This window comes from Hyaena hyaena, unplaced genomic scaffold (assembly GCF_003009895.1).
Source record: "Hyaena hyaena isolate Hyena2069 unplaced genomic scaffold, ASM300989v1 scaffold_37, whole genome shotgun sequence".
Lineage (NCBI taxonomy): Eukaryota > Metazoa > Chordata > Mammalia > Carnivora > Hyaenidae > Hyaena > Hyaena hyaena.
The window spans coordinates 3,767,388-3,779,944 of NW_024080669.1; the positions used below are offsets into that span (position 1 = coordinate 3,767,388).

Consider the following 12,557-nt stretch of genomic DNA (forward strand, 5'->3'; position numbering starts at 1 on the left):
CAGGGGAAGCATGACCCTGAGATGTGTTGATCTGAGGATGGAGCTGTTACTGGATACCAATTTCAATTACATTAAAGGTCCCATCTAATTACCAGGAAACCGAAGATGAGCTCCCATCATCGGCCAAGAATTATATGCCATATCTGGTGGCCCCTGGAAGGAATACTGATAAATGTTTTTCTGAATACATTTTACATGTATTGATGCACTATAATTACAAAGAGATATTGGCAAAAATACTGGGAAATTCTCATAAGCTCAACTTAATGGGCAAACTGATAGATATTTCTAGTTTCATCTTCCAGAGCTGGGTGCCTTTGTTCAATGTTTTGCTTTTTATTTTTTTTTAATTATTTTTTTTTAATATATATATTTTTTATTTATTTCTAGGAGAGAGAGAGACAGCATGAGCAGGGGAGGGTCAGAGAGAGAGGGAGACACAGACTCGGAAACAGGCTCCAGGCGCCGAGCTGGCAGTCAGCACAGAGCCCGACGCGGGGCTCAAACCCACGAACCGCGAGATCATGACCTAAGCGAAAGTCGGACGCTTAACCAACTAAGCCACCCAGGCGCCCCGAGTTTATTATCAGTGTGTGTTCTTTTATCAGAATCTTGTTCACTCTTACTATTTTCTGTCTTACGCTGTGGTTGTGTTTCTCATCTTTTCCATTGTCCTTTTTTCGGTTATTTATTTATTTATTTATTTTCCATAGTCCTGTTTTCAGAGAGAATCTTCTGGTCTTCATATTTGTAGGTACCGAAACCCCACCCCATCACCCCCGAATAGTTCTTTTTCTTCTACTTAACTCTCACTGCTCCATCCCCATGTGTCACTGCAAATATCCTCTGATCTGTCTTGCTTCCTTTTTGTAAATATCATGGAATTTATCAACACCACGGATTAAATTTGTTGTCAGGTGTCCCACAGATATCAGTACTTTTTTCTGAGTGGTGACTGCAGTCAGATAGAACTATTCCTCAAAGTAAAGGAGTTGGTTTAATTCACCCACTTAGCAAGTATTTATTGGGTCCTACCAAGCATTTATTTGAATTTGGGCTGTGGAGCTCAGTGACAAGAAGTTTTGGATTTTGGAAATGTCCTGAGTTGCTGTAAACATTTCGTTTATACATTTCTTATACCTTTGAAAACTGGAAGTTCAGACTATTTTCTCAGCTACCTATTTTTAAAGATTGCACATGGACTATGGAGTCCAACAGATCTGGAATGGATTCTCTGTCACTTATTAGCAGTGTGACTTTGGCAGTAGGACTTACTCTTTCTGAGTATCAACTTCTTCTTCATCTATTAAATGGAGATAACAGTATTTATATTTCAGGCTTGTGAGAATTCAGTGAGGGAATCCATATAAACCATGGGCTTGTGGTATGTGATCAGGAAATGCTGATTCCCTCTTTTTTTCTTGTGCTCTCCCCCCAGTAAAGAGCACAGTGACATTGATCAAATAGTTAATTACACTTCATTTTGATGCAGCACAGGCTTAGGCAGTCTGCCTTTTGAAAGAAGAGTGAGTATAAACTGTGTGTTATCCAGTCTAAATATCAGTAGGAGCTTCTGACTGGGAACTCTGCACAGGTGCAGTTTTAGGAAGGGAGCATTGGATTGAGAGAGGACCACGGTGTTAGCCTGTCTCCATCTTAGTGACTGTGATCTTTGGTAAGAAATCTCCCAGCCCCTTGGAGCCTCCGTTTTCCTGTCTGTGAAACGAGGATACCTGCCTAGTGTACCTTATAAGGTTTAATATGAAAAATGCATTTAAATAGCTTGTTAGGCAGATAGAAGAGGTTATTTATTTATTTATTTTTATTTAAAACGTTTTTTAAAATGTTTATTTATTTTTGAGACAGAGAGAGACAGAGACAGAGCATGAGTGGGGGAGGGGCAGAGAGAGAAGGGGAGACAGAATCTGAAGCAAGTGCCAGGCTCTGAGCCCGACATGGGGCTCGAACTCATGAACTCACGAACTGCAAAATCATGACTTGAGCTGAAGTCAGACACTTAACTGGCTGAGCCACTCAGGCACCCCTAGGAGAGGGTTATTTTTAAGGTATTCATGAGTGCTGGTTTACTGCCCCTAAGCAGAAGATTTCTGAGTAGTTTTGAGATGTTTGCTGCTCGGGCATCTTTTGAAACTTTGAGTATCAGGGGTGAATAGGGCATCTATGAGGATCTAACTCTTTGCCGTTTGTGTTTAGGCCACAGTGAAGATCTGCCCTCACATAGACACTTCCACCATGACTCCCCGGATTCATCTCCCCCCAGGAGGGTCCGTCACGACACCCCGGACCCGTCTCCCCCCAGGAGGGTCCGACACGACACCCCGGACCCGTCTCCCCCCAGGAAGCCTCATCGTCATTCTTCAGGTGTGTCTCCTAGGAGAACCCACCATGACACACCAGGTTCATCTCTTCCTAGGAGGGCCTGTCACAGTTCCTCAGATAGCTCTGTTCCCAGAAGGGCTCGAAATAGCTCACCTGATACATCTCAGCCTAGAAGGACTCGTGACTCCTCGGACACATCGCAGCTCAAGAGGGCCCGTCATGACTCCCCTGATTTGACTGCTAGTGTCCCTCATTCTCTGCCCAGACCCAAAAGCAGTAAAGCCCCAGAGAGAGCCTCTAGCAAAATCTCTGCACATTCGAAGGGGCCGGGACCATCTCACACGTCACTCCCAAAGAACAGCAAATATGAGTATGACTCGGACCTCTCTCCTCCACGAAAAAAGCAAGCAAAATCCCATAAACATGATTCTTCTAAAGGTAAGCATTTGATTGTCCATGAGAGGGACTTACCCTTGAGTGCTTTCTTTTGGACCTTTTGTTGTGGTCTTTAGAAATGAGAATGGCATTTCTTTGGAGAAGGTTTAAAAACTGTAGGGAAGTGGGGAGAGTTTGGGCTAAGGAGAGTTAAAGTTTACAGTGACAAGGAAATTTTTTTTTTTAGTTTATTTATTTATTTTAAGGGGGGAGGGGCAGAGAGAGGGTGAGAGAAAGAATCCCAAGCAGGCTCCATGCTGTTAGTGCAGAGCCTGACATGGGGCTCGAACTCCCATAACCTTGAGGTTATGACCTGTGCTGAAACCAAGAGTGGGACACTTAACCAACTGAGCCACCTAGGTGCCCAAGGAAGACATTTATATATATATATGTATTATTTCTCTCTACCCCTTGTGAAAATACTACATGTTTGATGTAGAAACTTCAGAGTATATAGAAACGTACAAAGAAGCAGAAGAAAGGTTATACAAATTTCTGTCCTTCAAAGTCATTCGCTCTTAAGAGTTGTGGCCAATGTTTTTTTAAAGCCTTTTTCTATTCATTATTTATACAGTTGAACCCTTTCTGTGTAGTATATACATGTTATATGTATAATTTTATCTGGTTTATTCACTTAATGCTGTCTTCCCCATGTCATAAAAACATCTCTTAATTAATATGGTCTTTGTTGGTGTTCTGTTACATAAATGTATTTAATCATTTCCCTGATAGTCCGTATTTTAGGTTATTTCTAAAATTTGCTTTTATAATTCTGAAATGAACATTGTTGTAGATAAATCGTTGCCCCATTCTGGATTACTTCCTTATCTACTTTTAGATAGATTTCCTGGAAATTTAAGTACTTTTAGATATGTTTCCTGGGAAACAAAGTAGAAATTGATTCGTTGGTTAAGGGGCATGTAAAACTAAGTCTTAAAAACTAAGACTGTGGATGCCCACTGAAGATTACTTCTTCGGGAGGTGATTTGTGATGTTTCTGTCTATACCTCAGGCATGTGCAGTGAGATTCATTTAGTCCATCTTTGTCCCGAGGCACTGTTTTCATTCTTAACTAAAGTACGTCGTCATCCTTTAGTTTCCGACATCACAGTATCTTCTAGGCAGCTGTAACTTGTGCCACAGCACTGAGATCTGAGTGTGAGTTGTTTCTCCCATTCTGTGCTCAGATAAGTATGACAGAGGTGAGTATGTTGAGGCCTCACAGGCTAGTCACAGTCACCAGTAACTTGGGAATAGAACCTCACATCCTGCCTGTTGGTTTTAAAAGTTGTCCCTGACTCTGCTTTTTTCCCATGTTGTCTGTACGTGTGTTTAGGTTAGTGATAGCTCTTTAGAAGAGGACTGAATGAATATTTGACTTTAGCCTGATAGGTTCCGTTTTTAAGATTTCACCAATGGGATTAAAGACTTAATTTTTTAATTTCTAGACTCTTCCCCCAGCCATAGGAAATTTCATACAAACTCTTCGCCTAGGAGATGTTACCCAAGTGACAGTCGGAAAGCCTCTGATTCAGATCTTTCTCCTCCGCGGCAAAAGCAGAGTTCAGGGCACAAAGATTCTGATTCAGATCTGTCACCTCCGCGGAATAGACCTACATACCAGAGCTCTGATTCTGACCTGTCTCCACCAAGGAGGAAACAGAGGGCCAAATCTTCTGATTCTGATCTGTCTCCACCTCGAAGGAGTCAGCCTCTAGGAAAGAAGGTAGGAATTTTTAGGAGCCATATCCTTCTCTTAGGGCGACTGCTCTTTTCTAGTTCTGTGCAAATCTTAGAGATACAGACCAGAGAGGGAGGGGGGGAGCTCCTGGTAGTATTGTAAATCTAGCACAGAGCTCTTTGCTTCTTCAGAAGGCAGGACTGCCTCTGACCCAGCCTGCATGAACTTGCAGATACCAGTTCCTAAGTACCTTCTGACTTTGTATCCTCTTTATTCCACAAACGTCATTTTTTGTTGGGTCCAGAACTCCCTATTTTCTCAAGAATAAACCAAGAGCTATAGTTTACAGAGTAGACTTTGGAGCACAGACTTTGTGTTAATCAGATGACGTATCCTTCTGCTTCTGCTTATTGTCTGTGAGATTTGAGCAAGATATGTAATATCTCTAAGCCCCAACTTCTTCCTCTGTAAAATGGGGATAATAGTATCATATACTTTATGAGGTTATTGTGAGAATTAAATTGGTTTGTGTAAGTAAAACTCTTAGCACAGTGCCCAGAACAAAGTCAGACTTTAGCATGAGCAATTGATGATTATAAATTGGACTACAGGTTTCCATTCGCAGAACTTAAAGAGGCATTTAAAATATAAACTACTTTTAGAAATCATGCCGCCTGGGAGGTCAGTATTTTGTTTTATTTTAAATCTGTGATGAAGCTTGAATTGCCCAGGACATCTGCATGAACTTGGAGCAGTTGTTTTGTAAGCACCCCAGCGCTAGGAAAAGAATCTTAATTCCAGCGAGTTGGTTAAGAAACAGAATAATAAAGCCTGTGGTGTGCACATTTCCCTCCAGCTCAGACTTTTCAGTCTCCTCTGTAGCCCACGTGGTCCTGGCGGCCTGTCCGTGGCCCAGGAAGGGGCTCTTCTCTTTTGGTGAACAGAGCAAGGTCTGTGTTGCAGCTGGGCCCCTGGACATTTTAGTCACCTGTGCACTTCAGGGACAATTTCATATTAATCAACATTGGCATAGTGCTTAGCTATGCCACGATACACTGTGGACTCCATTTATGGGTTGGTTGGTTATCTTGCTATGAAATGGGGTTTGGTAAGAAAGTTTGATTTGGTCACAACTTGTCATTATCCTGAAATTTATCCACAATTGAAGGGCCTTAGACAGGTTTGAGTTTGTAGTTTAAATGGAATATTTTATCAGTGCGGGTCTACTCCTGGAGGGCTTAGAGCTTGATGCAGGTTTCTGATAGGGTGACCTGAGAGTGCGTCTTCACGTGTACAGTTTATACACTGTACTGAAAAGTCAGAACTATACAGATGCTTAGCCTTTTCTTTAATGTTGTTGGTTTGTATTTCTGTTTATTCTTCAAACTTGGTAGTACTATTAATTTCCATGAAATTCAGTTTTATTTCTTTCTGATTTTGTGACTCTTGCGGTCCATAATGAGAAGACAAAGCTGGAGTCTTTTGGTTTGGTTATTGCTCATCCTCAGGCTGTCTACCCTGGAGCCTGCTGCGACATGGTCTCCTGAATGATGGCTGCTCCCTTTTCCGTTGCTTAGGCTGCACACATGTATTCTGGGGCGAGAACTGGCTTGGTGTTAACTGACCTACAGCGAGAGGAGCAGGAGCTCAAGAAACGGGACCAAGAAACCACGGCGTTTGAAGGTAAAAATGTGAAAATGCAGAGACCAGTTGAGGCTCGTGTAGATTTTATTTTATTTTTTTAATGTAGCTTATTGTATCTGGTGTTTTAAACTTTTAATTGAGATCAAATTTCAGCTCTGGTTTTATGCATTATCTTAACTTCTTAGTGGTCCAAAGTGGTTCTTTTCTTTCTTGAAAAAGGTTAGTTAGACATTGGTAGGCACTACTTGTAGTCTGGCTGCAAAAGTTTTTATCTGGCATCGGAGTTCCACGTGTTTGATTTCAACTGTTCAGGATGTTATTCCCAATTCCGATATCTGGCGTTTATCTTTAAAAGTATAATTTTCCTTTGCAGCTGAATTCCAATATGCTGAAACAGTATTTCGAGATAAGTCTGGTCGTAAGAGGAATTTGAAACTGGAACGTTTAGAGCAAAGGAGAAAAGCAGAGAAGGACTCGAAGAGAGAGGAGCTGTACGCTCAGTGGGGGAAAGGGTAAGAGAACCACTGAAATGGAGAAAAAGACTGTGCTGACTGGAGGAGGTCGTTCTCTACTTCTCTGACCAGTGAGTTCCTTGTTCTGCCTGCAAAGCTGTTTCAGGAATGCAAGGCTCAGTGTGCTCGGTCCCCTTCCTGAGGTACTGGTGTACTCCACACTTGATTGTTGGTATTCTAGGACTTTTGCTCTTTTCAATATTTGGCCTACGCTGCTTAGGAAGAGGAGGTTCCCCAAATGTAGCGGTATGGGGTCCGCTCAGTGTGAGAGTGCACATGTTTAACAGGATGGCACGTACTGTCGGTTCTCTTTGCCCAGGCTTGCCCAGAGCCGGCAGCAGCAACAAAATGTGGAGGATGCGGTGAAGGAAATGCAGAAGCCTCTGGCGCGCTATATTGATGATGAAGATCTGGATCGGATGCTGAGAGAACAGGAGAGAGAGGGGGACCCCATGGCCAACTTTATCAAGAAGAATAAGGCTAAGGAGAACAAGAATAAGAAAGGTGAGCCTTCTGAAACTCTTCAGAGATGAAGGTGACTTGTGTAAAGAGAGATAGTCTTTAGGTTGATAACACACGGTCAGGTGCAGAGAAGGCTTTCCCATATCGTTTTTTAGGTTTCTTCTATTTGGGAATTTGCGTTCAGCTCAGTAGACATTTCTGTATAAAATTTTGGTTCCCGCCGCCCCTCAGCTCTGACGGGTTATTTAGGTAACTGACTTCTTTTCTCCCTGTCTCCTCTCACCAGCGAGACCTCGCTACAGTGGTCCAGCGCCTCCTCCCAACAGATTCAATATCTGGCCTGGATATCGCTGGGATGGAGTGGATAGGTAAGCCTGGGGGCTTCCTGCATTTTTATTTTCTCTTCCATCTGACCCTAACCTTTCCTAGCTGTTCTTAAATCACTCTACACTCGGCCTCATTCTCTGCTCTAATCACAAAGTTAATAATATGCAGTTTGCTTCCTTCTCTTACTGAGGTCCCCAAATCTCATTTCCCAGGTTTAAAATATTCCTTCTCCGTTTTTCCTTTTCAAAGTTTCTTTTAAAGCTCTGGACAAACAACTCTGGTGGTTCTGATAGGATACCTTTGTTTTTGACAGTGGTCATTTCTAGCTATATTTTCTAAGATTTAGAAGGGATGAGTGATTGGTGGTAGTCTGGAGTCTTTAGTATGTTGTACCTTTAAAATGTAGTCCTTGAACCTTCTCTTCATTGCCTTAGGAATGAGTTACTTATGATGTCTCACTGACCCCTGAGGCCAGCATCAATACCCACGTACTCTAACTTACTGTCTGTTGCTGTTGTGTGCTTCTGTTCAAAGTCTGCCCCTCTGTTTACATGTTAGATCCCATCTCCTCTTGCCGACGAGAGGACATTGTTCTAGTGGTTAGCAAAGTGGTTCTCAAACTTTTTGATCTCAAGACCCCTTTATACTCGAGGACCCCAAACAACTTTTGTTTATGTGGTTTATATCTACTAATATTTACCTTATTAGAAGTCAAACTGAGGAGTTTAAAAATAATCTATTAATTAGTTCATTAAAAACATAATAAAGTCTTTTCTAAAGACATTAAAAAAATAAAGTCTTTTTTAAAGAAAAATAACTGTATTTTCCAAACAAAGAAAATAGAAGAATTGATTTACAGTTTTGCAAATCTCATTCATTAATGTTTGGCTTAAAATTAGCTAGTGGAATTCTGCATTGAGTCTGTTGCAGCATGTTTAGTTGAAGTAATGGAAGAAATTTTAGCCTTAGAAAATTCAACTGTGGGGCACTTGGGTGGCTCAGTTGGTTAAGCGTCTGACTCTTGATCTCAGCTCAAGTCTTTATCTCAGGATCATGAGCTCAAGCCCTATGTTGGACTCTGGGGTGGGCATGAAGCCTACTTAAAAAAAAAAAAAAAAGATTAGCCTTATACATAGGTTGTTAGAAAAGGAAGATGTATTATATTTGCTACTACACAGACACTCAACAGGTCCTAGTTTCTTAAAGGTTATTTGTAACATGAAGTCTGAAACCGTATCAAAGAACTTTCAATACTGTTATATTAAAATCCATTTTTTTCTTCTTTGGATGGATCTTTTCCGAGTGCATGATTTTATAACATGTGCTGGTCATTTGGAAAATACTGGTTTGCTGAGTTTTTCAGACCTGCCAGATGTTGACATTTTTCATTATACAACATCAATGATTTTGTATTTGTTAACATTACCTCTGATCTCATCACCAAAATCTTAACAGAAAACTAGAGTTCATGGTGGCAGATACAAGTTTTTTGAAATTCTAATTCATGCCTTAAAGTCTTGAATTTTATCATTGGTGACAAATATCACTTGTTACTGAAGTTAAAGCTTTTTGTACAGGGGTGCCTGGGTGGCTCAGTCGGTTGGGTGTCCAACTTCAGCTGAGGTCATGATCTCGTGGTTTGTGGGTTCGAGCCCTGCATCAAGCTCTGTGCTAACAGCTTAGAGCCTGGAGCCTGCTTCAGATTCTGTATCTCCCTCTCTCTCTGACCCTCCCCTACTTATGCTGTTTCTCTCTCTCTCAGAAATAAATTTAAAAAAACATTAAAAAAATTTTTTTTTTAAATAAAGCTTTTTGTACAATAGCTTTTTTGTAGATTACATCAGATTTTGTACCTAGAGGATCAGATCCTCTATGAATAGAGTTTGCTTCTTCCTTTCCAATCCAAATGCCCTTTGTTTCTTTTTCTTACTTTACTGCACTAAAACTTCCAGTGCAGATGTTGAATAGAAGTAGTAAGAACAGACATCTTTGCCTCCTTCCTAAATCTTAGGAGAAGAACAGTCAGTGTTTTACCATTAAATATGTTGTAAGCTGTAGGTATGTTTGGAGATTCCCTTCAGAGTTGAGAAGTTTCCTTGAGAGTTTTGTTTGGTTTTTTTTAGAATGTATGTTGGATTTTGGCTCATTCTTTGATCCATGAGTTACTTAGGACTACATTGTTTAATTCCAAACATTTAGACTTTTATAGATATCGTGCTATTACTGATTTCTAGTTAAATTCTGATGAGGTCAGAGAATATACTCCATAATATTTTGATCTTTTGAAATTTATTAAGATGTGTTTTATGGCCCAGTATATGGTTTGTCTTGGTGAAGAGTCCATTTGCATCTGATACATATTATCCTGCAGTTGTTTTGGGGAAGTGTTTTGGAGACTATTTTTTGTATTTTTTAAAAATAAACTTTTTGTTTCAGAATAATTTTAGATTTATGGAATATTTGCAGATAGTATAAAGAATTCCTGTACACTCCTCATCCGGTTTTATTATCATTCATTACGTTACCATGGTACATTTATCAGAACAACATTGGTATGCTGTTGTTTTACTTGGATTTCACCGGTTTTTCCAGTAAAGTCGTTTTTCTGTTCAGGATCCTACATTGCCCTTAGTTGTCATTTCTCCTTCATCTGCTCTGATCTGTGACAGTTTCTCACTCTTTCTTTGCTCTTAGTAACCCTGACAATTATTTGGAATATGGTCACTTATTTTGTAGAATGCCCCTCAAATTGGGTTCATTTGATGCTTTTCTCATGGTTAGACCGGGGTTATGGGTTTTTGGAAAGAATGCCACAGTGGTGGCATGCCCTTCTCATCACATCGTTTTAATCAGTACCTGGTAACCATAGGGCATCACTGGCGTTAACCTCAATCACTTCGTTAAGCTGTAGTGAGTGTTTGCCAGGTATCTCCATTTTAGTTTCTCTCTCTCTCTCTTTTTTTAATGTTTTATTTATTTCTGAGAGAGAGAGAGAGCATGAGCAGAGGGGGTCAGAGAGGGAGGGAGACACAGAATCTGAAGCAGGCTCCAGGCTCCGACGCGGGGCTCAAACCCATGAACTGTGAGATCATGACCTGAGCCGAAGTCGGATGCTTAACTTAGCCATCCAGGTGCCTCTAGTTACTCTTTTTCCCTTCCATACTCTGTTCTCTAGAATTGAGTCACTGAGTTTAGCTTGTACTCAGAAGGTGACCTGTAGGTGGGATAGCTACATATGTTATTTGGACTTTTTTTTTTTTTTTAACGTTTTATTTCTGAGAGGGAGAGACAGCATGAGCAGGAGGAGAGGGTCAGAGAGAGAGGGAGACACAGAATCTGAAATAGGCTCCAGGCTCTGAGCTGTCAGCACAGAGCCTGACGCGGGGCTCGAACCCATGAACCATGAGATCATGACCTGAGCTGAAGTCGGCCGCCCAACCAACTGAGCCACCCAGGTACCCCTGGACTTTTTCTATAAGTATTTGTTTCATCACCCCATCTGCTTAGTCATTTATTATTTCAGTAATGACACGTGTATATTTTATACTGTGGATTGTAATCCAGTAATATTTTATTGCTCAAATTGTTGTATTCTTCAGCCACTGGGAATTCTTTAAGTGTCCCTTTTGCATGCCCTGTCCTTTTATTTTTTGAGCACTCTCTGACTTTCTGATACTGAACGATGCTCCAGGTTCATCTTGTATGTTCCTTGTCCCAGGCCTAGGATCAGCCATTTCTCCAAGCAGTCCTGGCTGCTTTTAATGGGTAACACTATTTAGAAACCAAGATCTGACTGATAGAAGTACTTGTTGCTGGGGTGTCATTGTTTCTAGGCCCGGCCAGCAGACAGAGCTGTGTAGTACGTGTCTAGTAATTCGTGTATACACACATATCTGTCATTATTTCTGTACCTACTTATCTGTACGTATGTGTCTGTATACATGTTTGTGTATACATATACGCAGATACGCATTCATACTGATGTAACTGGCTCTGGTGGGGGAAGTCCTTTTCTTCCTGCCTGTCTGTTACTTCTTTCTCCAGCACTTCGCGACCCAGGCCTTTTGCGACCCCATCTACTGTCCATTTTGCTCATCTCAGTATATATGTAAAACAGTATCAAAATTGAGAAATTCAGAAATAAGAAACAGATTTTCAACAAAAATACAGTATTCATGTGTAGTTCCTTTTGTTATTACCCTTAAAATTTCTAGTGAAAGTACCATTTTCCAACTGCCCTGCCCCAGTCCTGTTATGCCATACATTTGTAATATAGTTAGATTCATTTGTCATCGTTTGCGGTGCATCCTGGGATCTCCTGACATCTTGGATGATTTTTCCTTTTTATAGTTTATGTTACTGTTTACTTTTTCTTGTGTATAGTTCTGTGGGGTTTGACAAAGGCGTGGAGCCGTTCGTTCAGCACCCCACTACCGTATGGAACAGTTCCATCATTGTAAAATTTCCCTGTAAGTCCTCTTTTAGTCACTTATGCCCTTGCCACCAAACCCTTGTCTGTGATGAATGCTCTGCTTTCTGTTCCTATAGTTTTGCCTTTTTCAGAGCGTCACAAGAATGGAATCATACAATATGTAGCCTTTTGAGCCTGATTTCTTGCACTTAGCAAGATGTATGTAAGGTTCCTCCGTGTTCTTGCATGAATGCCCCACGTATGGCTGTATTAGTCAGTTGAAGGACATGTTCAGTTTTTAGTGACTATGAATAAATCTGCAGTAAACATTTCTGTATAGATTTTTATGTGGACATAGTTTTCAGTTTACTTGCAAATACCCAGTGATTGCTGGATGGTGAGACTGTTGAACTTGATAAACTGTTGAACTGCCACTTGTCTTCCACGGTTATCCCTTTAGTGTAGGATTATTGGTGACGAATTCTCTCAGTTTTTGTTGATATTAAGATGTCGTTATTTCACCTTTATTTTTTAAAAACTTTAATTTTGAAATAATTTTAGACAAGAACTTGAAAAAGTAGTACAGTGTGTTACAGCGTCCCCTTTACTCAGCTTTCCCCAATGATAGTCTTACATAACCATAGTACATTACCAAAGTAAGGAAATTGACATTGGCAGAATTTACTAAAGACCTTTTTCTCACCTTCATTTCTTTTTTTTTTTTTTTTTTTTTTTTTTTTTTTTT

General features: G+C 40.6%; 1 protein-coding gene across 1 annotated transcript in view; it reads left to right on the forward strand.

Annotated features, from left to right (window-relative positions):
- Positions 1-12,557, forward strand: part of BUD13 (BUD13 homolog) — a 26,411-nt gene that overhangs the window by 7,891 nt on the left and 5,963 nt on the right. Inside the window, exons 4-9 of the mRNA XM_039229412.1 lie at positions 2,215-2,778; positions 4,224-4,501; positions 6,034-6,139; positions 6,474-6,612; positions 6,932-7,116; positions 7,361-7,442. Of these exons, the coding sequence (XP_039085343.1) occupies positions 2,215-2,778; positions 4,224-4,501; positions 6,034-6,139; positions 6,474-6,612; positions 6,932-7,116; positions 7,361-7,442 (1,354 nt within the window). The remainder of the gene's footprint in view (positions 1-2,214; positions 2,779-4,223; positions 4,502-6,033; positions 6,140-6,473; positions 6,613-6,931; positions 7,117-7,360; positions 7,443-12,557) is intronic.